Genomic DNA, 25,229 nt, shown 5'->3' with positions numbered 1-25,229 from the left:
CATATGTGATTACACTTTTAAGTATGGTGTTGTATATGAGTTGTTTGTTCGCTTTAGATATTGTTTGGTCCCACAGTTGAACGGAATTCTGTGGTACCACAACGCCATCTGCAAATACAGATAATATTGTGACAACACATTTCTAGAACAACTACATGTTGAGATGTTCTTTAACGTCTGATTCAGCCATAGCGTCTCCTATAAAAAATTACCAATATCTCATGTGGATATGATTACTTTCGTTTTAGAAGCTTTTGAATCTTTTATGATAGGGTTAGCTAAAAAAACTCCAGCTTCAGATACCGATTATTTTAGACTCTACAACATTAGTATTTCTTAGTAAATAATCAGCAAACTTACCTGTGTTGAATGGATATTGTGGATATGGGGCTTGATTACCATATCCCGTAATATTACTACTCGGTACCGGATGACGTGCATCTATGGGATAAGGTGGAACTACTTGTGGCGATTGAGTATGCTGCGTTGTCGTGACTGTTGTAACCGAGGGACCATCTGAAAGAAAAATAAATAGGCTAGTAATTATATTACGTTAAAATCGACAAAGATTGCTTGAAAAATGGAATCAAGTTTAGATGTAAATAAAATAATTGAAAGAGGCGCTAGAATGCGGCGTGGCTCTAAGGCATTACACAATAATTAAAAACTGATAGCAGTAAAGCTAGCTTCAAAGAACACGTTATTAATTTTTTTAAGGTCAAACGATTCTTTTTGATGTTTTCTCCAATTGTGGAATTAGCGATTTTATTGGGTACAAGAATTCATAAGATATTACCGATGATTGCTCCAATTACGTCTTTATTTATAACATTCTATAACATATTTGATATTAAAAAAGTTAAAAGTTAAACTAGGTACAAATATTTTCTTAATTAATGTATATTTGTTAAAAATATATTTATACCCAAAGTACGAAAAGTTTGTCCTCTAATTATGATAACCAAACATGCGAAATCCAAAGAATTACTTTAGCGTGACACAGAGACGAATGGAACGGTCTATGCTGGGAGTGACGTTGAGGGACCGAATAAGAAACGAAGATCTGTAAAGAAGGACGAGTATTGCTGATGTGGAACACATAGCGGAACTGGGCAGGTCACGTAGCGAGAATGCATGACTCACGATGGACGAGCAAAATTACAAATTGGAGGCCAAGAGCAGACAAACGTAGTAAAGGAAGACCACCTACACATTGGGCTGACGACATCAGGCGTATCACAAAAAATTGCCAACAAAGAGCACAAATCGTAAAGAATGGAGAAGTTTAAAGGAGGCCTATGGATGATGAGTAGACAATGGAACCAACACGAACGAAAGATCTAAAAATAACATTAAGTGTTGCCATTTGAGCAACAGTGTACAGAAGTTCGAGATTCTTAAAATTCTCTATTCGTCCCAGACGTTCGCCTCCATAAAGGCAATTCGAAGCGCTGCGGAATAGCTTCCTTGATGTTTAAGCCAGGAAATTCTTCTTCTTCCTGGACCTCTCTTGTCCTCAATCATTCATTGGAGTAGAAGCTCGAATTTGCATAATTTGTGCAAAATATTCTAGATTTCGACATTTTTTTGTTTCAGCGAGTCATTGTTCTGAGTACTTCTTCGTTGGCAACTTATAAGGGGCGTAGAATTTTGATAATTAGTCGGTATATCCATATCACATCGGTCAGCAATGGAACGCTCCGTTACAGCCCGGAATTAAATGCCGTAACGGGCATTTATCAGTAAAATCACGTCAACTCATTATATATTTCAAGGAAAATGGGTCCAAAAATTATTACTACTAGTTTGTTGTGCGAGGAAGAGGAACAACAAAATAAACTTCCAAAAAGGAGGCGTAATAAACGGGTGCATGAAAATTATAAAAACGAAACACGGAAAATGATTTTGCTGCTTTATTTCCCAATTTAATCGATCATCAAGACAAATGTCGTCAATATTTTAGAATGAGTCACGAAAAATATCAAGAATTCTTATCTATTGTAAAAACTGATTACACAAAACAAAATACAACATTTAAAAATTCTATTTCAACTAAACTACTATCCGTGAAAATCTCCCATTCCGATTTTGCGGCACTTTTCGATGTGAGTGAATCGATGACAAAGATATTACTAAATTGCCGATCGTTGTGGTATGTTCCATTGCAGACCGTTGCGCACAAGTTCGCGCTAACCTTGATTTGCCCATAGTATCGTCGCTGGTTCTTCGACTTAATTATGACCACATATTTGGTTTTCTTATTGTTCAATTTAAGTCCGTATTCTTCTTTCATTGTTACTACTTTATCCATGAGGGCTTGGAAACTTAACAGGCAATCCGCTATTAATATCCTATGGGAGTTCGGGGTAAATAAGTTTATCCACACATATTGAAAATTAGTAAGAACAATACTACCAGAAGATCGAACAAGTTACGAAATATATTACCTTTGAACACTAATAACAGAAAATAACGATTATATTGTCGAAATTAATGTTAGAATAATAAATTTAGAAATTTGACAATAACCCTAAAAATGTGATTAACTGTATGTTATATATACGTTACTTCTATGAAATATAAACGTATAGAAGGATTCTGTTGATGATCCTGTTGAAGCGTTACAAAAAATGAAAAAAAAAGAGTTGAAAGGACAATAAGCAAAAGAAAACTACAACACCTCATGAATTTAATACGTGGAGGAAAACGCGACAACTTGCAACTCACAATCCAAAGCAAAATAAAAGGCACAAGGAGTGTCCTAGGAAGACGAATACATTGGCTGAAAAACTTAAAAGAGTGGTATGGATGCCACTCAGAACAACTCTTTAGAAAAGTTGCTTCGAAAGTTGGAATGGTCATGCATGATGATGGTGAACCTTCGTAGCGTTGATGACATTTAAACAATTCTGTATAAGAATTCATTCACGTTGACAAAAAGTCAAAGTTTAGCACTTTCTGCATATTTCAAGTAGTTTTATAACCAAAGACGGAAAATTTATATAAACATCAACCGTTTCCTTTCAGTTTATAAAACTTACAATTACTATTGAAACAAAATGTATACTTCTGTCTCTTCAATTTACAACACACACAGAGAATCCATAAAATTATACCAACAAGAGCAACGACAACACTGTAAAGCAAGACAAATGCCCATGCACTTGCACTCATTGTCGTATGACAATGACGTCTCTAAAGAATCGATTAACATAGCACTACTATAAACTGAATGTCATTATTACTACAATTTCACACTACGTCACAGCACATAGTTTTATTAGTTTGAAAGTGGAATAAATGATTGAATTAAAATTCGAACTACTTCTCCGATTAATGAATGGCATTGCCAAAATTATTTTAGTTTTTCGAATGTAGGTCTCACTATGGAGTAATAAAAATTGAGTTCCGAACACGCCTCAAAATGGATCGATAATGGACAGACAAAATTATAATCGTAATGTTCTTTATACGAGGGTAATTTTCGGGGTATTTACAACCATTCTAAAGCGAAGAAAACAACATTTATTTAAAAAAAAAATTAATTCATGCTTTTTTTATTTTTTTAGCCTGTATGCTGTCTCACGTCGCATAACCTTCCGTGGAGCACAAAACAATATAGACCATGACCCTACATGTTTAAATAAGGAAATTCCCGAGTTAGAACATGAATCAATACAGAAAGCCTAAAAGCCTGATAGTAGACGAGCTTCGTCGTAAATATTGACATCAAGTGTTAAGATTTTAACTATAAATTCGTCGCAATTCCAATGAACAGAACTGAAACAAAAACCTATTATAATAAACATATCGGAAAGTAAGGAGTGTGGCAAAGATTAGAATATACAGGTGCGTCCGCTATATAATTATATTAAAAGTTGTGGGGTTAAAGGTTGGTATTAGGTATCGGTGCTCTTTTGCAGGCAAGAATGCCGTACCATTAAAATCTCCGGTAAATGCCTAACCGATAGTGACGAATGGGTCACAGTTGATCAAAAAAGTCGGCCAGCTCTGTCAACTAATTCTGCCTCCTTCGTCCACGAAAACATCTTCTTGATGTGCCTATCCGTTACGAATGTTCGCAATCATCATCGCAATCTTTATTTTATCTGCAGCAGCGCGGAAAAGCGGCACAGATGTTTTATTGAACCAGATTCTGAGGTTCTTTAACCAAAATGTTCTTCATCCTGAACCTCGTTTTCCAAATATTTTTCCTTGCAGGATGGCTTGAAGGAGAGCATATCTGGATAGCTACATCTCAAATGCTTCCAGTTTTCTGCACATATCTTCGTTCAAGGACCAAGATTCAACACAATAAAAAAGGACAGAAAAGACGTAGCATCGCAGCATTCTTACTTGTGTATCAAGAGAGAGGTTGTGACTCTTGAAGAAGGCCCCCATCCGATTGAAGGTGGATCTAGCTTTTCCGATGCGTGCTCTAATCTCCTGGTTGTTGGTCTATTCTTCATTTATTATGGTGCCGAGGTGGTTGTAGTGCGTCACTCTTTCTACAGGGGATTGGTTGACATAGAGTTGACCTTCTGTTATCCCTTTCTTGCTAATTACCATAAACTTTGTCTTCTTAACGTTTATATTGAGTCCATATTGTTGACTGTAATTCGTGATTTTGTTCATAAGAACTTGTGGGTCTTCTAAGTTGTCTGCAAATACTATGGTGTCATCTGCATATCTGATGTTGTTTAGCCGGTAACCATTTAGTAGAATGCCTTTTTCAGTTTCCTGCAAAGCTTCGATAAATATTCTTTCAGATTGAAGATTAGAGGAGACAAAATACAGCCTTGCCTCACTCCATGCATAATTTTCACAGTCACTGTGTTCACCTTCAACTCTGAGATATGCTGTCTGATTCCAGTAAAGATTTCTAATTATTTTCAGATCTTGGTTGTTAATTCCTGCTTCTTTTAGTATTTGCATCATCTTGGCGTGCTGCACTCGATCAAACGCTTTCTCATAATCAACCAGACATGCGTATTCGTCGCAGTTGACGTCTCTGCATATCTGGAATAAGACTTGTAGTGAGAACAAAGCCTCCCTAGTACCAACAGCATTTATGAACCCGAACTGGTCGGGGGAAATTAGACTTTCACACAGCTGGTAGATTCTATTATGAATTATCTTTAGGAACAATTTTAGGAGATGACTCATGAAGCTTATAATACGGTAATCTTCGCATTTTTTGGCTCCTGGTTTTTGTTAGAAGTGCAATAAACTCAGATTTCAGCCATTCTGTTGGCATTTCTCCAGAGATGTAAGTGTTGTTGAATATCTTTATGATTATATTCTTCTCTAGTCTTCAAATAGTTTTTCTAGATATTATTTCCACGTTCTTATTTTACTCTGTTTGTCCAAGATGATGTTTCCGTCAGAATCAGTTATATTTCCTTTTTGCCTTGGTCTTAGTCCCCCTGTGAGTTCTTTAACTTTCCTATGTACATTGTGACTATCGTACTTTAACTGCAGAGTTTCAATTTCTTCGCATCTTTCCCTGTCTTCTTTTTCTTTCGCTTCTCTGATTTTCGTTCTGATTAATATATTTATGGTTTTATATTTGTCTGGGTCATTTTTGGCTTCTCTTCTCTCGTCCATTAGTTTCAGGATGACGAAAACATAAGTGGCGTAATCCCCAGCAATATATGGCGTATTATGGGATACTTTTCGAGGAGTTTCGACGCCTTTCATCCTCCTCCACGTTCCATTCATAATTGGAGTACGCCAGCGAACCCTTATCAACCCGCACTGAGGCAGCGTGATAAGGTACGCCTCACAACCCCTAACATGAACGACACATTCAAATCATGGCCCTCATTCTCCGCAGGTCCAAATGGCCCTGAACTGGGTAGAATTCGGAATCAAGTCAGGAGGGTAGAAGGTGCTCAGAATCTGTATAGAATAAAATTAACTGGGAAAATGTGTCGTTATATGTACAGATAGAGCACGATCAATGACAGGCTGTTACAAAGGACAATAGAAGAAATAAAACTGCAATATACCGTGACCTTTAATAATGCGTGTGGAAAAATACAGCATTTTGCGGGCCATAATACAAAGGCAAAGACGAATATCTTGGCTGCATAATCTATGAGAATGATACAGAGCGGTTGCTTCTAAAGTTTACAGTGGCTATAATGATTACCATCCGACGCACTTAAAAAAATAGGTATGTTTGACATAAACTTGAGGATAATGGCTCTCGTTCTACGAAATTATGTTGAATTTTAGTAATAATAAAAAAAAACTAAAATTAATTGTAGTTGGCCGTGCAAATGTCTTCAATTTGAGACACCAATGACTACATTGACGAGTTATATTTCCAGGAGTAAAGAACGGTTGTAAAGCCGCTCGAAGCAATATCATTATATTATGTATATCTAAATATAATAAGCTATTACGTACGCCTTTTTCTTCGCTTTCTGCAGCACAGGAAGTACAATATGGCGATGCAAATAAAAACAAACAGCCCCATGTAATTAAAATTTTCCGTAGGACTCATTTTAAATATGGCGAACTGTGATTAAAATAATATATCGATCTACTATAGCAGAAGCGACAAATAGAATGCAGTGCCAGATAGGCAATGTATTTCTTACGGCAGAACGGCCGATCACGTTGCCGGTTTGCCCCGAGCGGCGCATGAGGACCGGATTTAAGAATCATAGCACTGGAATATACGCGCACACAATTGCCTACGGGTGTATAAAAGACTACCATTATTGTTTCAACTAAAGCATGATTTAATTAAAGATTATAAAGTCATTAGGAGAAGCAAATCGTTTTTATTCCTCATGGTCCACGCAAAGCAAACATGTCTCTTTGTCGATTTGGGTACTGGCCATTAGACCAAAAACTTGTTGGTAAAAACTATGAATTCTCAGTTCTATTTCATTTTCGCAAGCGGATGAAAGTACACATTTCATGGAGCCGTTGCCAGTATCTGTCGTGAATTTCAAACAGGATATGACTCTTAGTGTGCAAGTATTAGGTATTAAATATTTTATGTACACAGGCATTTTTTATAGAATTAATTTGTTTTTTTTTCGGTTATTCTCTTATTTAACTATCTCGGTTAAATTAATAAGTAAAGATTTTTGAAACGAAGCGCGTACGGTCCCTATTTCTCAGTCTATCGCGAAACTACCATACACCTACCACTATGCTGACACGGGCGGCATCGCTGTGCGCCGTAAGACCAACACTGCATTCTAACTATGGCTTTTACTATGGCACTTTCATTATATTTTTAAAATAGCCCATTTCGAAGAGTTTTGCTTGGAAATATCGCCATATTTTTAATACTTATACATTAAAAATGTTTAATAAGTAAACAAGCTATGTTTTATTAAATAATACAATAAATACACCTGCTTGAAATCAAATAAGCATGAATTAACAACCAAACAATATATTTTGAGTCGAAAAAAAGTGGCGAAAGTAGGCCAAAAGTTTATATATCATCCGACAGCAGCAGCTGGTCCCTGTGAAAGCCGTGAGATATTGTCGTGGTGGAGGGACATTTTATTTTCGGTCGTGGTCGGTCATTCTGTGAAATAAGCACGATCAAGTGGAAACTAAAAACTGTTTAACTCCGGTGATCAGGCTACACTCAGGTTTCATTACACTCAAACCTAGATGAGAATACTACCTGGAATGATGGAATATCTGATCGCTCAACTCAAGGGACCAAGAAATAACTCAAGTGCTGAAAGAGAAACAAATAGACATTATCGCTCTACAGGAAACAAAAAAGAAAGGAAAAGGGCAATCAAAATTAGGTGAATACATACTAATCTTCAGTGAAGTAACAAAAGAAAACATGGCCAAAGAAGGTGTAGCCTTAGTTATACACCAAAGGTATCAAAATCACATCAAAGAGAGTCAATATATATTAGAAAGGATTGTAACAGCTAGATAAGAATGGAGAAGGAAGACCTGGACATCATCGGAGTATACGGCCCAGAAAACAACAAGCCTCAAACAAAAGGCAAAGGTTATATGGCGAATTGCAACAAGTAGTAGATAAAGTTGTACCCTGAGTCCACGTAAGATTCCTCAACTTAGCAGATGTAGGTAGAGACCATAACCTGGTATTATGTAAAATAAAAATCATCATGAAATATTTCACGCCCAAAAGAGCAGCGCCAACACAAACAAAAATCAAAGTCAAAGGTCTAAATACGGAATCCATACTGAATACTTATACAAAAAAAGAATAAATGTGAAAAAAAGAAGAAAGCCATTTTACAATACAGAACAGAACGAATACTTTAGTTAGACGGAGGACCAGATCTGACCAACCAACTACTAAAACTAATCCAGAATAATCCAGAACTAAAACAGAATTCCTTAACAATGGAGATCAAATATCCTACTACCTCTCTTCAAAAACCGAGACAAATCAGACCCGGAAAATTACAGAGGAATTAATTTATTAAACACAACACTAAAATTAACAACCAAAGTAAAACAACCAACAAATAAACTGAATGAAATTATAACACTAACAGAGACACTTTAAGGTTTTAGGTCGGGAAGATCATGCACCGACGCTATATTTATAATGAGGCAAGTGCAAGAGAAATTATTAGAATAACACAAACCGGCATGTCTATGTTTCGTGGACCTTAAGAAGGCATTTAACTGGGTCAAATTAAAGGACGTTCTTCACTTATTGTACGCAAGAGAGATACATTTAGGAATAATCAGAAGATCGAAAATATCTACCAAACCAACACAATAAAAGTAAAAGTAGAAGAAGCACTAACTGACCCTATTGAAGCTGACAATGGTATGGTATAAGACAGGGAGATTCCCTGAGTCCTCTATTGTTCAACCTGATTATGGATGAAAAAATAAAAAAAAAGTAAGAACTAAACATCTAGGCATAACATTATGTAGCTAAGGAAAGCTCGAAACAGAAGTGGAAGATCAAGTGAATAGAGCAAACGGAGCCGGAAGTTGCTGCATGAAACAATACGGAGATATAAAAATATCGGGAAAAAAATGAAAGGCAGAATTTACAAAATAGTCGTCAGACCAATAATGACATACGCGGCAGAAACACGACCTGACACATAGAGGACAAAAAGGATATTAGAAACAGCAGAGATGAACAAACAAGAAGAGAGGGAGTGACCATCCATTCCCTAGCTTCTCAGACACAAGAATGAACCAAAAACGAACAAACAAACTTCCCAAGATGAAGAGGAATTACTAAAAATAGTCAGAAAAACCGTCATACAGTTCAGTTAGAATCGAGAATAGCAACTGTGACCTTTGCATCAAAAAATATTCAAATACATGTTGAAAACAAGACTTCAAACCATTGACAATTGCATAAAGTCTAAAAACATATCTTTCTGGAAATATTCTCGGTACATATCACACTATCTCTTTTATCTTTCATCGAATATTAGAAATCATCATGGCCATGTGGATCTTCATGACTGTATGTACTGAGATTTACTGAGAAGTACTTCGTCTCACCACCAGATGGTGCCACTATCGCAAGAGAAATGTACTATCGTGATCGTCATATTTTTCATGAAATTTTGGTCATAAGAAAAGTGTCGGCGCGATGGGTGCCACGTTTGGTCACTCCGGACAACAAGCGCCACCGTAAGACTACATCAAAGCAGTATTTGGCGCTGTTTAAGCGCAATCCGAAGGAGTTTCTGCGTCGACCGTCGACGATACGTGGATCCACTGGTACACACCAGAGATCAAGCAACAGTCAAAATGTGGACTTCGTCGGCGAAGACTGTCCTATTGACCGGAAAGGTGATGGCCACCGTTTTCTGGGATTCACAAAGTTTGATATAAGTACATCAACTACTTGGAGAAGAACAAAATGGTCATAAAGACCTACTATGACAAATTATTGGACCGATTCGACGCCGAATTGCAGAAAAAACAGCCTTCGCCACGACCAAATTGGTCAAACTGCTGCCCCATCCCCGTATTCTCCCGATTTGGCCCCGTGCGACTTCTTTTCGTGTCCAAACTTGAAAAAGTCACATGCCGAGCAGAAATTTGAGTTGAATGAGGTCATCGCTCCAATGGAGACATATTTTGCAGACATCCAGAAAGCGTATTTTTAAGAGGGGTGAAAGAAGTTGGGAGCATCGCTGTATCGAGTTAAAAAGAGATTATGTTGAGAAATAAATCGCCACTTATAAAATGTTCGTCTATCTTTTGAAGGCTAAATACTTATTGGAAAGACTCCTAGTTCTGCGCTGCTGCATTCAAATCATTCCCTTAGGTTCTTAAGTCAGGATATTCCTTGACTTAACATTCAGTCATTGTCAAATTCATATTTTTTAATTATTTTTATTACCAACGGTATTTGAAGAAATCTGTCAAACGGGATTAAAATTTACGGTACGTTCAGTGCTGCTACAAACAAATTAAAGCAACTTTGCAATAATTGTAAGCTGGAAATACACTAAATATAGCAAAAAATAAACTTAAAAAATCGAATTGTTACAAATACTCACTTCGTCAACTATTGGTTCTCCGATATTTTTGACACGTTATTACGATGGCAAAAACTACCATAGCAAATGCACAAAAGTAGGCGATAGCCGATATAAAAACTCTAAATTCCAAACTAGTTACCATTTTGAAACGTTTTTAAATGTTAGTTTTCTAATTTCTACAAAATCTAATTCATTTTGGTCTTAAATAATACACTATAACCAATATTTTCTAAATTTCACATACAATTCCTAACTAAAGCAGCAGCTTCCGGTTGCAAGAGATGTGTCTCGAACAATGTAATGACTAATCGAATGAATGAAGACAGCAACCAAATAAAAGATGATGGAGAGTATAATAACGAGATAAGGGTATAGAGTGGGATAATTTGTGTAAGATACTCCAGCATACCAGGTCACTTATAAGCGAGTGGTTTACCCCTATAAGCAGAGTATAAACCGACTAATTTTTTTGCAGTTCTACCGCCCCAAACCGTTTTTTATTTGATTTAAAGGTCGGTACACATATACGAGCCAAACGGTATGCATACGGTATGCGAACGCTATATTCGTTAATGTGTACGGCAGAAAAAACCGCTTGCGTACTGTTTCATCGTGACTCGTCGCGAACCAAATTGTTGCGGTTTATTCCACGACTTCAAAGGAAGCTCGTCTTTCAGTTTGGACGGCGCTTACTAGACGCAGCGAACATTTTTATTGTCTCATCAAATCGACATAGTGTGAATGACGTGTTCCTTCCTAGAAAGACGTGAGAAAACAGTAAACTGATTATTGTACATATTTTTATTTTTGTTAAACAAGCAAAAACAGAAACATAAATCAGTACCCAAATTATAAATAAAATGAATCATTTCGCACATGTGTGTTCGTTGTTGGTTTGTCGCTTTCCATGGATCGAGATAAGTATGCGATCAGTACGATGTAGAATATTTTTCAAGGATCTGTACGCGTACGGTACGTATACCGTTTGGCTCGCATATGTGTACCCACCTTAATATATTTTTTTTCATGTTCAAATGTATTTTTTTTTAATTTCTCCGAGCGGACCAGAAATTGTTATTAACAAATAACTTATAACAAAAAAAAAATTAGAAAATCGCTTCGAGTATAATTTTTTTAGCGGAACTCCTCATCGAAATAAATACTTTTTTATCTTGGAGATTTTTGGACAAATGCTTAATTTTTGAGTTATTTGCATTTTTTTGTTAAAAAAATGCCATAATTAGTGATTACTGCTTTAATGGGAATAAGTCACAAATATAGGTTAAAGGAAGTTTATTGACGTTTAGTGATTCCATAGTAAAGTATGAGGGAAAAACCGGGAAAAAACCTCATAATAATATCCCGACATGGTAAGTATTTGGTCGTGCATTTAGTTTACCTTCAATAAACACCAAATTCTGATTTTATATGTTTGTTATTTAAAAAACATAAATGATGTATCCTCGATATGTTACTGACTTACTAATACTGGTATTTTCCTTTTATTAACTTCCTCTTGTAATATGGGTAACCAGATCCTACAGCATTCTGCCGAGGAATTTGCGACACAATCGGTCTCATTTAACATAATTAGAGTCGCTTCTTTGATTTTTCTCTTTTCCATCCGTTTCTTTTAGGACTATACTTGATTCATTCCATTGAACCCTATGTTCATTATCCCATGCGTGTTTACAGATTTGGTATCTATCAATTCTCTATTTTTAATATAAGATTTTAATGGCCTTGATGTTTCACCTAAATAAAACTGATCGCATTCACAAGGTATTTTATAAATACAATTCTTTGTCCTTTCTTATTCATTGTTGGGTTTAGTTTTAGACAAAATAGATCTCACTGTGTTTGTTGTTTTGAATGTTGTTGAATTTTTTTTCCTATCCTTTTCAGTTTTTCTGATAATCCTTTTATGCATGGTATTGTTATTTTCTTCATATTATTCCTTGTGTATGCTATAGGATCTCGTTCTAAGTTGTTCTGTGCTATTCGGTCTATATATAAATTTAAATATCTATTGGTGTGTGTTATTGGTTGGTTTTCTATACACCTGAGTCTCATATCCAGTATCGTTCTTAAGCTGATGCTGCACTGCAGGAAGTTTGGTAGGATGGTGGATGGTAGATACCTGCCTGGCGACCATCCAGCTACTTATACCACGAATAATACAACGACGGTAGCCGCAGTGGCCTCCCACTACCATCTAACCATCCGGTGGTCCGCCAGGCGTCTATCCACCCATATCAGTCGAGTTTGATAATCCATCCAGGTAGCTTCGCTATGGATGAAAGCGTAATAAGTGCTGTGTATAAAAGAAGGGCAATTTGGGACCCAGCAGACCCACTACGGAAAATTTCTAAAATATTGACTACATTGTGGGAAAAGGCAGCCCTCGAAGTCGGATCAGATAGAAAGTACACTTAATTATTAGTAAAAAATACTATTACTTTTTGAAGTTATACTTCTATACGCACGGTCGGCGTTGGAAATTTGCACGGGAGTGAATTTGTGAAACTATTACATATGTAAGATAATGAGTAAGAGAGAGACATAAGATATATTTTCTCTCTCTTCCTCTCTCGAGAATAAAAATGTTCCTTTTGTATATATATTTAATATTATACATATATTATATTATATATAATATTATATACTTATATAATATAATATATATTAATATTATTATTTATGTGATATGTTTTGTATTATTTATTAAATGTTCATAATTATTTTAGACTTTTGTATTTCAAAATAATCACTGTATGACAGACAACTGTCAATTTGGAAATCCGTTAGCATCATGTCTAATTGCCAAATCTTTTACGTGTTTGGTTCATACGCTGGTGTACGTGAGTTCGAATCTAAATATGAATTTCCTTTTTTATTTTTGAAATATTTAAAAACCTTACGTTAATGTTATTAAATATATATAATATACGCAAAAATGCTAAATTTTAAAATAAAATGAAAATTTACAACATAATCCGAGTTGTTGCTTTTTTATTTTTACCTTCGTAAAGTAAGTTATGTATATTGGCAGTTTTAAATACTTATGAATATTGCATTTTAATTTGTATTGTATTATTATATTGAATTATGTTGCAGTGTATTGTATTGTAATTTTTATATTAATAACAAAATAAACAATGAATTTTACTGCAGAGTATGTGTAAAAAATTTTTTTGCATTCAACTCCTTTTATACATATTTGAAAATAAAAATATATATTTTCATTAAAATATTGATACAATCCTTCATTTACTATACTCCTATTACAGGTCAAATGTTTATATACAGCAAACGATGCACCATATACCTATATACCTAATTCTTTTTCTCTTTCTGCTCTCTCTTACCTATAGCATTAAATATGTAATGATTGTGCAGATTGACTCCCATATAAATTTGTAACGGCGAAAGCGTGTATAGAAGTAACTTCTACCGGCAGTCCCACTGGACTGCCACACCCGTTTTTTTTTTATTTATTAAAATACTTAAATTTCCGCTCTTCGGTTAGCACTTTTGGTACCTATAAAGTTTATTTTCACTTTCTTTTTACTGTAAAACAATTCTTTATGAAAAATATTTTAAGCAACACAGGAGTAAAAAGAGATTAAAACATCCAGGAAAGGTAGTGTGTTATTATATTCCTTTTCCATGGTAAATGTTATTGTCTCTTCTTTATCGTTTATATCATTCAGGAATGTGTCCAACAACTCTGGTCCATGAGGCCATATTGAGAATACATCATCTACATATCTCCACCATGCTGTGGGTTTTAAATTTTGTTTAGAAATAATATTTGTTTCAAAATCTTCCATAAATATATCGGCTAATAATGGAGATAAACTAGAGCCCATTGCTAGACCAAAATTTTGTTTATAGAATTCATTATTTAGTTAAAAATATCAGTTATCAGTACATAATATAAATAACTCCATTATAGCTGATATGTTTAGTCTTGTTCTAGTTGCCAATGTATCATTACTCTCTAATTTTGTCTTGACTATATTCAAAGTCTTATCTAATGGTACATTTGTAAATAAACTATTTGTCAAAACTTACTGTAAATTCGTTTTATGAACTTTCGGTACTCCATAAAAATGAGGGATCTTAATGTAATGAAGTGTAATTAATCTTCTTTGATAATTTGTTAAACAATCTTTAAACTTGAATAAAGTTCTATACATTTTATTTTCCAAAGGCTTTGTAGGATCCTTTGTTAATTTTGTATAAGGTCCGTTTGTTACTATATCTTTAATTTTGTTTTCATATTGAATCTTATACATTATCACAGTTGCATTCCCCTTAGAATAATAGCTCCAGAACAATATTAATTAGTGATGTATGGAATTTTTTTTTCTTGACCCGAAATGTGAAAAGAAAACTTCTGGATCCTCTATGACGACAACGTGCACGCTGTCAAACAGTATTTTGCCAAAAACCAGGTCACGGATCAGCCGCCCTATTTGCCAGATTTAGCACCTTGCGAATTCCACCTGTTCTCAAAAATCCTAGTTAAAAGGAACCGGTACGAGTCATTACAGACCGTAAGATAAAAATCGGTGCAGCACTTTATCGCAGACTGGGGGGTTCACATGAATTAAATCTTTCAAAGGCGTTTAAAGTTCACTCTACATTTAGCACTTCTAACGGCCTAAAGCGGTTTTGGCGCTTTAAAGCTGGTGATGAAATGAATTTAGCAATACACTATAGTTTATTTTTATGAACGAGAGAGTAATTAGCATAATTTTAACTGGTACCTCCGACCACTCCATGGGCGTGCTCAAGATTAATTGAAAAATTACTTTGAATAATTGTAAAAAATAAATGAATTATTTCAGTGTTATAAAGTGTTATGTGTATGTAAACAAAAGTGACCTCTTTTATCACACACTATATTAGAACTGACTGGCCTACATTAAAAAGGGTTTTAAAAAATTCACATTTTTTTTCATTTTTAAAAATTACAAAAGAGAAAAAGAGTTTTTAAAACCGTCTAAGGTATGTTAAATAGATGAATAAAAATATTAATATAAAACTTACAGCTACTTGTTACAAATCCAAATCAGATTCAGAAGATGAACTTTCAGAACCAAGATTTATAATAACTGGCTCGATCATTTTATCAGTAATATTGTCCAGCTTCCACATTTTTTCCTCTTCTTTAATAGTGTGATTTACTGCCTTTTCCCAGTTTTCAGGTTTTACATTATTTACGGCCTCCAAAAACAACTGTTTAACATCATGAATTTTAAAAGTGGTATTTTTTCTTGAAACTTCACTCTTTATCTGTGCCCATACCAGTTCAATCGGGTTTAATTCACAATGATATGGTGGGGATCTAAGTACTGTCATTCCACGATTTTTGGCAATTTCATCAATTTCGTATTTTTTAAATTTTTCTTTATGAAGGGCACACAACGAATAAAGTTCCTTTCTTATAGATCCGGGATGGTACGTAATATTTTTTGAACTCAGCCAATTCTGCAAGTCTTTTTTTAACCACTTGGTTGTGGGCAGTCCTTCTATAAGTCTGGAGTGATAACTTGCATTATCCATTACTATTACACAGTTCTTAGGAAGAAGATCTATCATTTGTTCGAACCATTCTTGAAAGACATCAGCGTTCATGTCTTCATGGTAGTCACCGGTACGAGTTGATTCAAAAGTTAATAAACCACCTTCAACAAAACCGTCTGAACTGCCAATGTGTACTATTATCAGCCTGCGTCCCTTTCCTGATGGTGGGTTTAAACCAGTAGATAAGTTATTTACAAAAGAGTGCCTTTGACTTGTAACAGTTTTATCCTGCCAAAATTTATTTGGTGTATGACCCTCGTTGATCCATGTTTCATCAAGATAAAATATTTTTCTTTTTTGGTTTCTCATTTCCTTTATGGTTCTTAGAAAATGTCTTCTCCATATGACAAATTCTTGTCTAAAGAAGAATTCATGCACTTTCCGTCGAAGTCCTTCTTTAAAATGATATTCTATTTGAAATTTTGGTTTCCCTGGAGCATTACGTGGCATTTGAAAACTACCACATTTCTCTTCTTTAATAACACCAAGTGTACTGCTAACTAACTCAACGGTCTCATCAACACTTTCACATAAACGTTTGTCTGTAAATGATTTAAAACAATTAAATATTAATGATTTTTCATTAACTGTTAGAGGACCAATTTTTCGGCGTTTACACGGCACTTCCAAATTTTCCATAACACTAGTATACACAATAAACTGCACCTTGCAACTGAAGTACCTACTTTTAGTGAACTGTTAAGAATTTTGAATACGCCACTTGGACCTTCCTACAAAATGGAAAAACCCACTATCACATTTTCTGTGGAATAAGTTTAGAAGGTAATTATCTAGTCAATTACTGTCGTAGATTCCTGGAATTAAAGAATTAAATGTTTGATTGTTGAAACCCTTACTTCGTGGAATGCACTCATTTCAGATAAAATAAAACGTTTTATTTATCTAAAGAATTAAACTTTATTTTGCAAATAGGTAGGTACTTATTAAACTTTTATTGGCTATATATAACCAATAAAATAAACATCTTACATTTCTTGCAAATTCATTAGTACCTGTTAACCTCCATCACTCCGACACTGGCAACCTTATTTAGGGATTAGTAACCCTCACAACTATTGTATTCTATTCTGCTCCAACCTTTATACCTGGTGGTCATAGTCAATTTAAAATTGTTTTCCTATATACTTCTGTAAACTTGTTGACAAATATCTGTTTTTCATTGAGTCACCCGTATCAACAGTTTAGGGATTTGCATACATAATTTATTGTTTTATTACTCTCTCATACATAAAAATACACTATAGGCTAAAACAATTCTAATTGTGAAACATACTCACTTCGGCAGTGCTTAACTATCCATTGTTTACACATTACTATGAAACCAGCAATTATTATGATACCGACAATAATAATCGCAATTAAAAAAAAGTAATATAGAACCATCAAAAATACGAATATATCGAACATTTTGACAAGTTTTAAATGTAGGTTTTTGAACTTTGAAAAATCTAGTTAAATTAGTACCTAAATAAAACACTGATCACTAGTTTTCTTAACTAAGGGCAATTTTTTAATTAAAAGAGTAACTTTCATTATAATAAAATGATCAAATTAAGACAAAGATGGATGAGCACCGAAAGAATTACGCAAATTGTTTTTTAACCCTTAACTACAGAGATCCGGTATTCCTTACCGGTGGGCGGTCCCAAAACGCAGATTTCATGGTAACCGCACCACTTACAATTTCATACGTCTTAGTATCTCTCGGCTAGTTTGTATAACAGTGTTAATTGTCACCTCGGAGGAACAAATAAGGGTCTAATCACCTTCTGTTGTCTCCGGGTGCTCTGTAGAGGGCTTCGAATATACCGTCAAGAGCTCCTCTACTTAAGTCCACCCGGAGACAACAGAAGGTGGTTAGACCCTTATTTGTTCCCCCGAGGTGACATGGCGCCCAACGTGGGGCGCCATGTCACCTCGGGGGAACAATTAAGGGTCTAACCACCTTCTGAAATCCCCGGGTGCTCTGTAGAGGGCTTCGGAGTTAACGTCGTCACCACCGATTTCCCCCTGTAAGTAGTGCAGTGTTGTGTGAATTTCTTTCTGAACATTTTATAAACATTTTACTTGTATTTTTATGCATATTTTCTTGTGTATTTTCACATTTGTATTTTTTAAATCAATAAATATTTTTTTCCCAGCCGCAGAGTCTCCAGAGGAGGGGAGATGTCATCGAATGCCATAGTCTGTGGACTAGTACGCATTTCGATGCGCATCGCCCCGCCTCGAATTTTCTCATTGGCTCTTGACCTGGAAATCCCTATTTATCGCTCGAACAGCGCATATAAATATTGGCGATTTTCAGGTCAGCCAAGTCAGTCCCTCACGGGCTCTCCGAGAGCTTAGTGCTCTCGGGGCTCTGCTTCCTGCATTTATTTTCCATACTCTGTGGCTGAGAATTGTTTCAACTTAACTTGGTGTTTTTATTTCGAAAAATTGTCATGTAAGAAATATCTTGCCTTTTTCAAGGCAAGACACCGAAGATAAAGATTTTCCAAGTTCATAACCCGAAAATGGACTTAAGTAGAGGAGCTCTCGACAGTATATTCGAAGCCCTCTACAGAGCACCCGGGGATATCAGAAGGTGGTTAGACCCTTAATTGTTCCCCCGAGGTGACATAATCAAAGGGGTCGGCGTGTATTGTGAATATTTTCGTTCATAGCGCACATAAAAAATTTTAACCGGTAAAATTTACCGGAGGTCTGTTTTAAGTATTTTGAATTAATCTTATATGGGTAAAATATGAAATTTTTTGTGTTTTTAGAAAAAGAGTAAAGATATGGACTCTGGAAGTCATCCTGGACCTTCAAAGAGGGTTAAACTTGGTGATAAAAATTTTGAGGAAACCTTGCAAAAATGGAATGAGGAAATTGATTCTGGCGCAAGTGATGTGGACTCAGATGCAGGGTATTTACCAACACACCATGATAGTGAATCACTGAAGAAAGAAAAATCACTCATATTTGCATAATGTGCAAGACTTGGGTATGTTTGTAATGTACGGCAAGAGTTTGTAAGGAATGTGCCACTTAATTGTTTTGACAATTTTACCTCTTGCAGATTTCTCCTCATCGATGTATAGATTTTTGTAAATGCTATTTTATGTTTCTTTTATGATTCTATATATGGTTTATTTGGTTAAAAAACAGCTAAATTTTTATTCATAGCATTTACGGCTGTTTGTTTCAATAGACCAAAAATATTACCAAAATTATCGTTTAATAGATTATTGTCAAAAAATCTTGTATTTTATTATTAAAATCACTCATTTCACCAGTTCTCCCATATCTAGACACTGCACAAAAATACATAATGTATTTTTTTTATTAACTTTATGTTTGACTTTATATTTGACTCCATTTTATAATGACCGGTAAAAACTTCCACGGCTCTGTTGTTCCACGTGGTAATAATGGAATGTATGTAGTTAAGGGTTAAAGAAACTTAACCATAATATTATTTTAGAATATAGGCCTCATCTTATCTCTTCCGCTAGTAACCGAAGTGCAGTTCCCAGTAAAGGACAGACTACTTCAGAGCTTGGCAACCCTGCTCCTACGCCAGTTACTGTTTCTCTCCTAAGCTCAAAGAGAAAACATGTTCCAATCCTGTACTCCATCTAAGCCCCATAAGTCCTTCCCTTCCCAGACCTCGACCGGAAGGTCGCTAAATATTCCTGACGGAGAGCAGCAGCGACTGTCAGTACCAAGATAAGGCACATAGGAAATGATCCTGGACTGCCTTATCATTGGATTTTCACAAGCGAAGCTGTATAAGCAGCATGGCTGTGATATTGCATTATCATTGCATTGCATTATCATTCCCAAGAAAGTTATGCATTATGCATGATGTCTAAGAAAATGCCTCGGATTGTCATCGAATGCCATAGTCTGTGAACTAGTACGCATTTCGATGCGCATCGCCCCGAATCGAATTTTCCCATTGGCTCTTGACCTGGAAATCCCTATTTATCGCTCGAACAGCACATATAAATATTGGCGATTTTCAGGTCAGCCAAGTCAGTCCCTCACGGGCTCTCCGAGAGCTTAGTGCTCTCGCGGCTCTGCTTCCTGCATTTATTTTCCAGACTCTGTGGCTGAGAATTGTTTCAACTTGGTGTTTTATTTCGACGAAGAAATTGTCATGTAAGAAATATCTTGCCTTTTTCAAGGCAAGACACCGAAATATTTACAAGTCCATAACCCGAAAATGGACTTAAAGTAGAGGAGCTCTCGACGTTAACTCCGAAGCCCTCTACAGAGCACCCGGGGATTTCAGAAGGTGGTTAGACCCTTAATTGTTCCCCCGAGGTGACAGGATGTTGTCACGCAGTCCGGGTTATGACCAGCGCTACCTTGAGTCCGGGACAAGGAGTGTGAAATTGGCCACCGGCCACGCGAATGTTAGTGATTAGGAAATTGAGCTAATGGCCCACAGAATTTAAAACTCTGTCAATTATTGAAAAAGAACTGGCCAAGGTGTAACATTGAAATCTCTGGACTAGCTGAAAGGCTAGTCAGATGGCCATTTTAGAACACAGAATGACAATTATGTTTACTTCTCTGACAGTGAAACCCAGAACTATACAGGTGTTGCCATTCTGGCCTCGCCAAGATTATGAAAATCTGTCGTCGAATTTAATGCTGTGAGCGATAGGATAGTTCTCTTTAAACTGCAAGATAAACCACATAAAATCAATACCATACAAGTTTATGTGCCAACCAGTACAGCAGACGACATAACAGTCGAGGAATTCTACGAAAGATTGGAAACAACAATTAGTAACATTCTAAATAAACAGGTAACCTTAATATGCTATAAGTTTAGCGCAAAGTCGGCAACACTACACAGAATGACGTCCGGGCTAAAAAATGTACTGGGAAAGTTTGGCATAGGTCAGAGAAACGAAAGAGGAGACCAATTAATTGAGTTTGCTATCAAAAATAACTGTTCTATTATGAATACTCGATTTAAACACCATGTACGCCGACTTTATACTTGGACAAGTCTTGAAGATGGGTCTAGAAATCAAATTGACTATATCCTCAATACCCAGGGGCGATATGTGGATCAGATCACACTCCCCTCGTAGCTAAAGTAAAGCTCAAACTTAAACCGCCCAACAGAGAGAGGCAACGAGGATAGAACTAAGAAAGAAGGACGATCTTCTCCAAGAAGTGCAAAAAAGTATGCCCTCTGTTTGTAACAAAAACACTGGATAACAGATGAAACCCTTAAAATAATTGAGAATAGAAGAAATCTTTTTTGTCAAAGTGGTGTACATAGTGAAAGGGAAAAAGCCAGTTTAAGAGACCTCAACAAAGAAATAAATCGAAGATGAAAGGTCTCCAATGTTTACGATAGCCGTTTGATTCTTAATGACACGAATAACTTTTTCATCTATTCCTAGTTTTCCTAATTTTTTTTTATTAATAAATGCTTATAAATTTGCTCTCTCTCTCTCCCTCTCTCTTTGTGCAGGTTGGGTTTGGGGAGGGCGGCCAAATTACGCTTGCACCCGGGCGGCAGACACCCTAGCAACGGCCCTGTTTACCGTGAGTAATTTTGGAATGAATTTGGCATACCACACATTTCCAAATCCTCGGGTAAAATTCCCGAGACACAGTTTCCAAGCTGTCAGAATTCCTAAACTAGTTCGCGCATAATTTAACAATGACCTTAAATCGCAAGGCTGACTGGTTCAATATTTTCCGGTGTTGTAATATAAGGTTAACTATAACGGATGGGTCATTGTCAACAAATCTGCTACCATTTTTAAACCGCGTAAACCAATAATTTATCTGTGTATTTGAATAGCTTCCGCCCAACTTGTTTAAAATTTAAACCAAAACTTATTGCAAGTTCTTTTCTAGTCATATCTCACGTCATTTTCAGCGATAACAAAATTTAATGAATGACAAAAAATATAATATAAACAACACCATATTATTACAATCTAAGATGCTACGATCTATACAAGGTCGTGGAGAGTTATTGATATTATCCCAGAGGAGGCTGGAATGGTTTGGCGTTAAGTAATGAACGGAGGCCAGAGACTTTTTGGGGCAGACCTTGTATATAAAGAAAAAATATGAATAAAAAATTACAGAATTGGGCCCCATAGATAGAAGGAAAAGTAAGTGACCTCAAAGGTCGAGAAACGAAGTAAATGAATTTTGCGTTAAAAGGGAAAGGAAGGAAAAAAATTAGCAGTGAAAACTTTAGTATGTATAAGAATATGAGGATATAGGTATGATTTCACAACGGTGGCAATAAAGACATCATGTTGAAAAATATGTTACCAAAATGTGTTTTCATGTGTTTCAAAATCATCGCCCAAAGAATTTGCGCCTGGAAAATGTTATAGGGTATATTTTAGAACATAAGCACAAAGGGTACAAGGGACAAGCACAAGATTAAGATAGGCAAAATGCTTACACTCTCAGAATTCAATTTTTTGTTTGTTTTTTTTTTGTCAAAAACGTCATTTTTTATTTAATTTTTTTTTTCGATGGGTTGCAATCAATTAAAAAATTTCAAAAAATTCACACACACAGTTGAGGTTATTAAAAAACTTTTGTATTTTTATAGACCTACAGCTTGAGCGTACATAACATAAAAATTAATTTTTTTTTAAAGCGTATAACTTTTGCTTGGAGGTAGCTGCAGGTCTAGTTTTTTTTTATTTTGTGTATTTAATCAAAGATATATTTCTTGTTTTTTTTTTTCAAAATTTTCCGTCTGGTGCGCCACCTTCAAAAATCCAAAAAAAACTGTTTTTTAGAGGATTTTTTGTAGGTTAGATATAATTTGAAGTAACTGGGTCCTTTAGGACATTCAAAAATTGGGCGAAACACCTTTAGACTCCCAAAAACCATGTTTTTTCAGGGTTTTGTGAGTTTGTGCGGGGTTAAATACGAGCCCCTTCCCATATCAGTTGGCCCACCTATGGAATTTGCAGTTTAAGTCTAAGAAAAAAATTTACTAAACCCTGGCTATGCATTCACTTATGTCAACATACGTTCTTTTTTTTTTATATTTACGTTAAATCCAGAGGTAGCTATGGAAAATGACATCAAAAAAATAATATTGTCAGTTAATGTCAAACGTATTTTGTAGTATTGTAAAGCTTCTTGCCGTTTGTGGATTGTACAATGAGTCGAGGTAAAGTTATCAATGAGAAAATTTATTCAATCATTATTATATTTTTTAATTCTGGAAAATCCAATTAGGAAATCGCGAATGTGTTGCAATTGTAACTCTATAGTGTAAGAAATATAGTCATAAGATACAAAACTACAGGATTGGTCGTCACAAAACCTAGAAATGTACGAAAAAGTAAAATAACCGAAGTAGATCGAAGGCCATTAAGACGCATTATGGCACGTTTTCAAAAAGTTTATAAAATAAGACGAAACTATGTATTTTCTCATATTCACAGGGAAAATCTCGTCTTATGCTATGTGTCGAAAGATAAAAAAAGTTGGGTAAATTCAGTAAAAACCCCGAAATAACCCTTGAAAACCTGGTTTTTCGCATAAACGATGGTCGTGTTTTCTTCTTTGAGGCCAGAAATTTTCTATTTGATATTTTTTTTTAATATGGATTGGAGACGCATTGAATCGGATTGTATCGATCTCAAAAAGCACTCGATCACAAAAACTCGCAAAAACCCTGAAAATCATGTTTTTTTCAGGGTTTAAATGTGTTTTGTTGGAATGGTGAATGTCCTAAAGGACTCAGTTGATTCAAATTATATATGACCTATAAAAAACCTTGATTTGATCTATTTTAAAGTCTTCTTCTTCTCATGGCGCGGTCCCCTTTCGAAGGTTGGCGATCCAAATGGCAATTGTAGTTTTGGAAACTGCTGCGAGAAAGATTTCTGCGGATGAGCGGTCGAACCATCTCTTCAGGCCACGAGTTCTGATGTTTTCCCACTGATCTAAAGTCTATAAAATTGGAAAATCTCTAAATATCCCTAAAACCAGTTTTTCGGGTTTGTGAAGGTGGCTTAGGGAAAAATCAGAAAAAAATGCTTTACTAAAATATACAAAATAAAAAAAATCGACATACAACTACCTCCAAAAAAGGTTATACGCCTTTTTCGAATAAAATTCATTTTTAGGTTATATACACCAAAAAAAACCATAAAAAGAAAAAAAATACGTTTTCGGGGGTAGGAGATGGACTGACAGAGGTAGCGGCTTAAAATTGAGCTGAATCCCATTTTTTAATCACATATAATGTAAAATAACAATAAAAAAAAATGAATTCTGCGAGTGGACAGAGAGGGCATTTTTCCTATCTAAACCGGGGTACATTTTATAACTGTTTTCCCGTGACACTTCAGGATTTAATACATATTTTCTTAGGAATAAACCATAATTTGGTGTGGAAACAATATTGCGAAATACTATTCTCTAACAACGACCCAGACAATAATACAGAGACAAGACAAGTTATAAAAAAGAACCTCAAATATTGAAATCAGAAATTGAGGCAGCAATTAAAAAGCTAAAATCGCCAGATCGACAACAGCCAAACTCACAAAAATTTGGAAGAACACTGACGTCACAAAACACAGAAAATTTGTTCGAGCATTGACATTTCCTATCGCCACCTATGCTTCAGAAACTTGAACAATAAAAAAAGCCGATTCAAAGCGTAAAATGGCATTTGAAATGTGGGTGTACCGTAGAATGTTGCGCATACCATGGACCGCCCATCGCACAAAAAACTCAATTCTAGCAGAACTTAACATAAAAACTAGACATCACAACTATCAACCAAAATATTCTGAGATATTTTGGACCTATAACTAGAAGAAGAGAAGGCATGGAGCGAATGATAGTTGAAGGTAACGCAGCAGGTAAAAGACCCAGAGGAAGATCTCCAGTACGATGGTAGGACCAAATAAAGGACATGACTGGTTACTCATTTTCTGAAGCAAAACAACAAGCACAAGAGAGATAATTAGACAGAAATAGTCAAACAAATTACATGACGCCACTACATCTTTACGAAGGAGAAAAGATATAGGAGGAGGATGAAATAAACTATTTATTTTACTTTTGGGTTTTCAAAATGGAAGCCTAATAGTCAAATGGAACGTAAAT

The 25,229-nt window shown here is 35.5% G+C and overlaps 1 protein-coding gene across 11 annotated transcripts in view; it reads right to left on the bottom strand.

Moving 5' to 3' along the window:
• Nucleotides 1–25,229, bottom strand: part of LOC140449241 (uncharacterized) — a 130,269-nt gene that overhangs the window by 28,156 nt on the left and 76,884 nt on the right. For all 11 annotated transcript variants that reach the window (XM_072542443.1, XM_072542439.1, XM_072542442.1 and 8 more), the window contains exon 2: nt 361–516. In XM_072542443.1, the coding sequence (XP_072398544.1) occupies nt 361–516 (156 nt within the window). The remainder of the gene's footprint in view (nt 1–360; nt 517–25,229) is intronic.

Source organism: Diabrotica undecimpunctata, chromosome 8 (genome assembly GCF_040954645.1).
Source record: "Diabrotica undecimpunctata isolate CICGRU chromosome 8, icDiaUnde3, whole genome shotgun sequence".
Taxonomy (NCBI): Eukaryota; Metazoa; Arthropoda; class Insecta; order Coleoptera; family Chrysomelidae; genus Diabrotica; species Diabrotica undecimpunctata.
The sequence above is the reverse complement of the archived record's forward strand: the minus strand, read 5'-3'. Positions and strand labels throughout refer to the sequence as shown.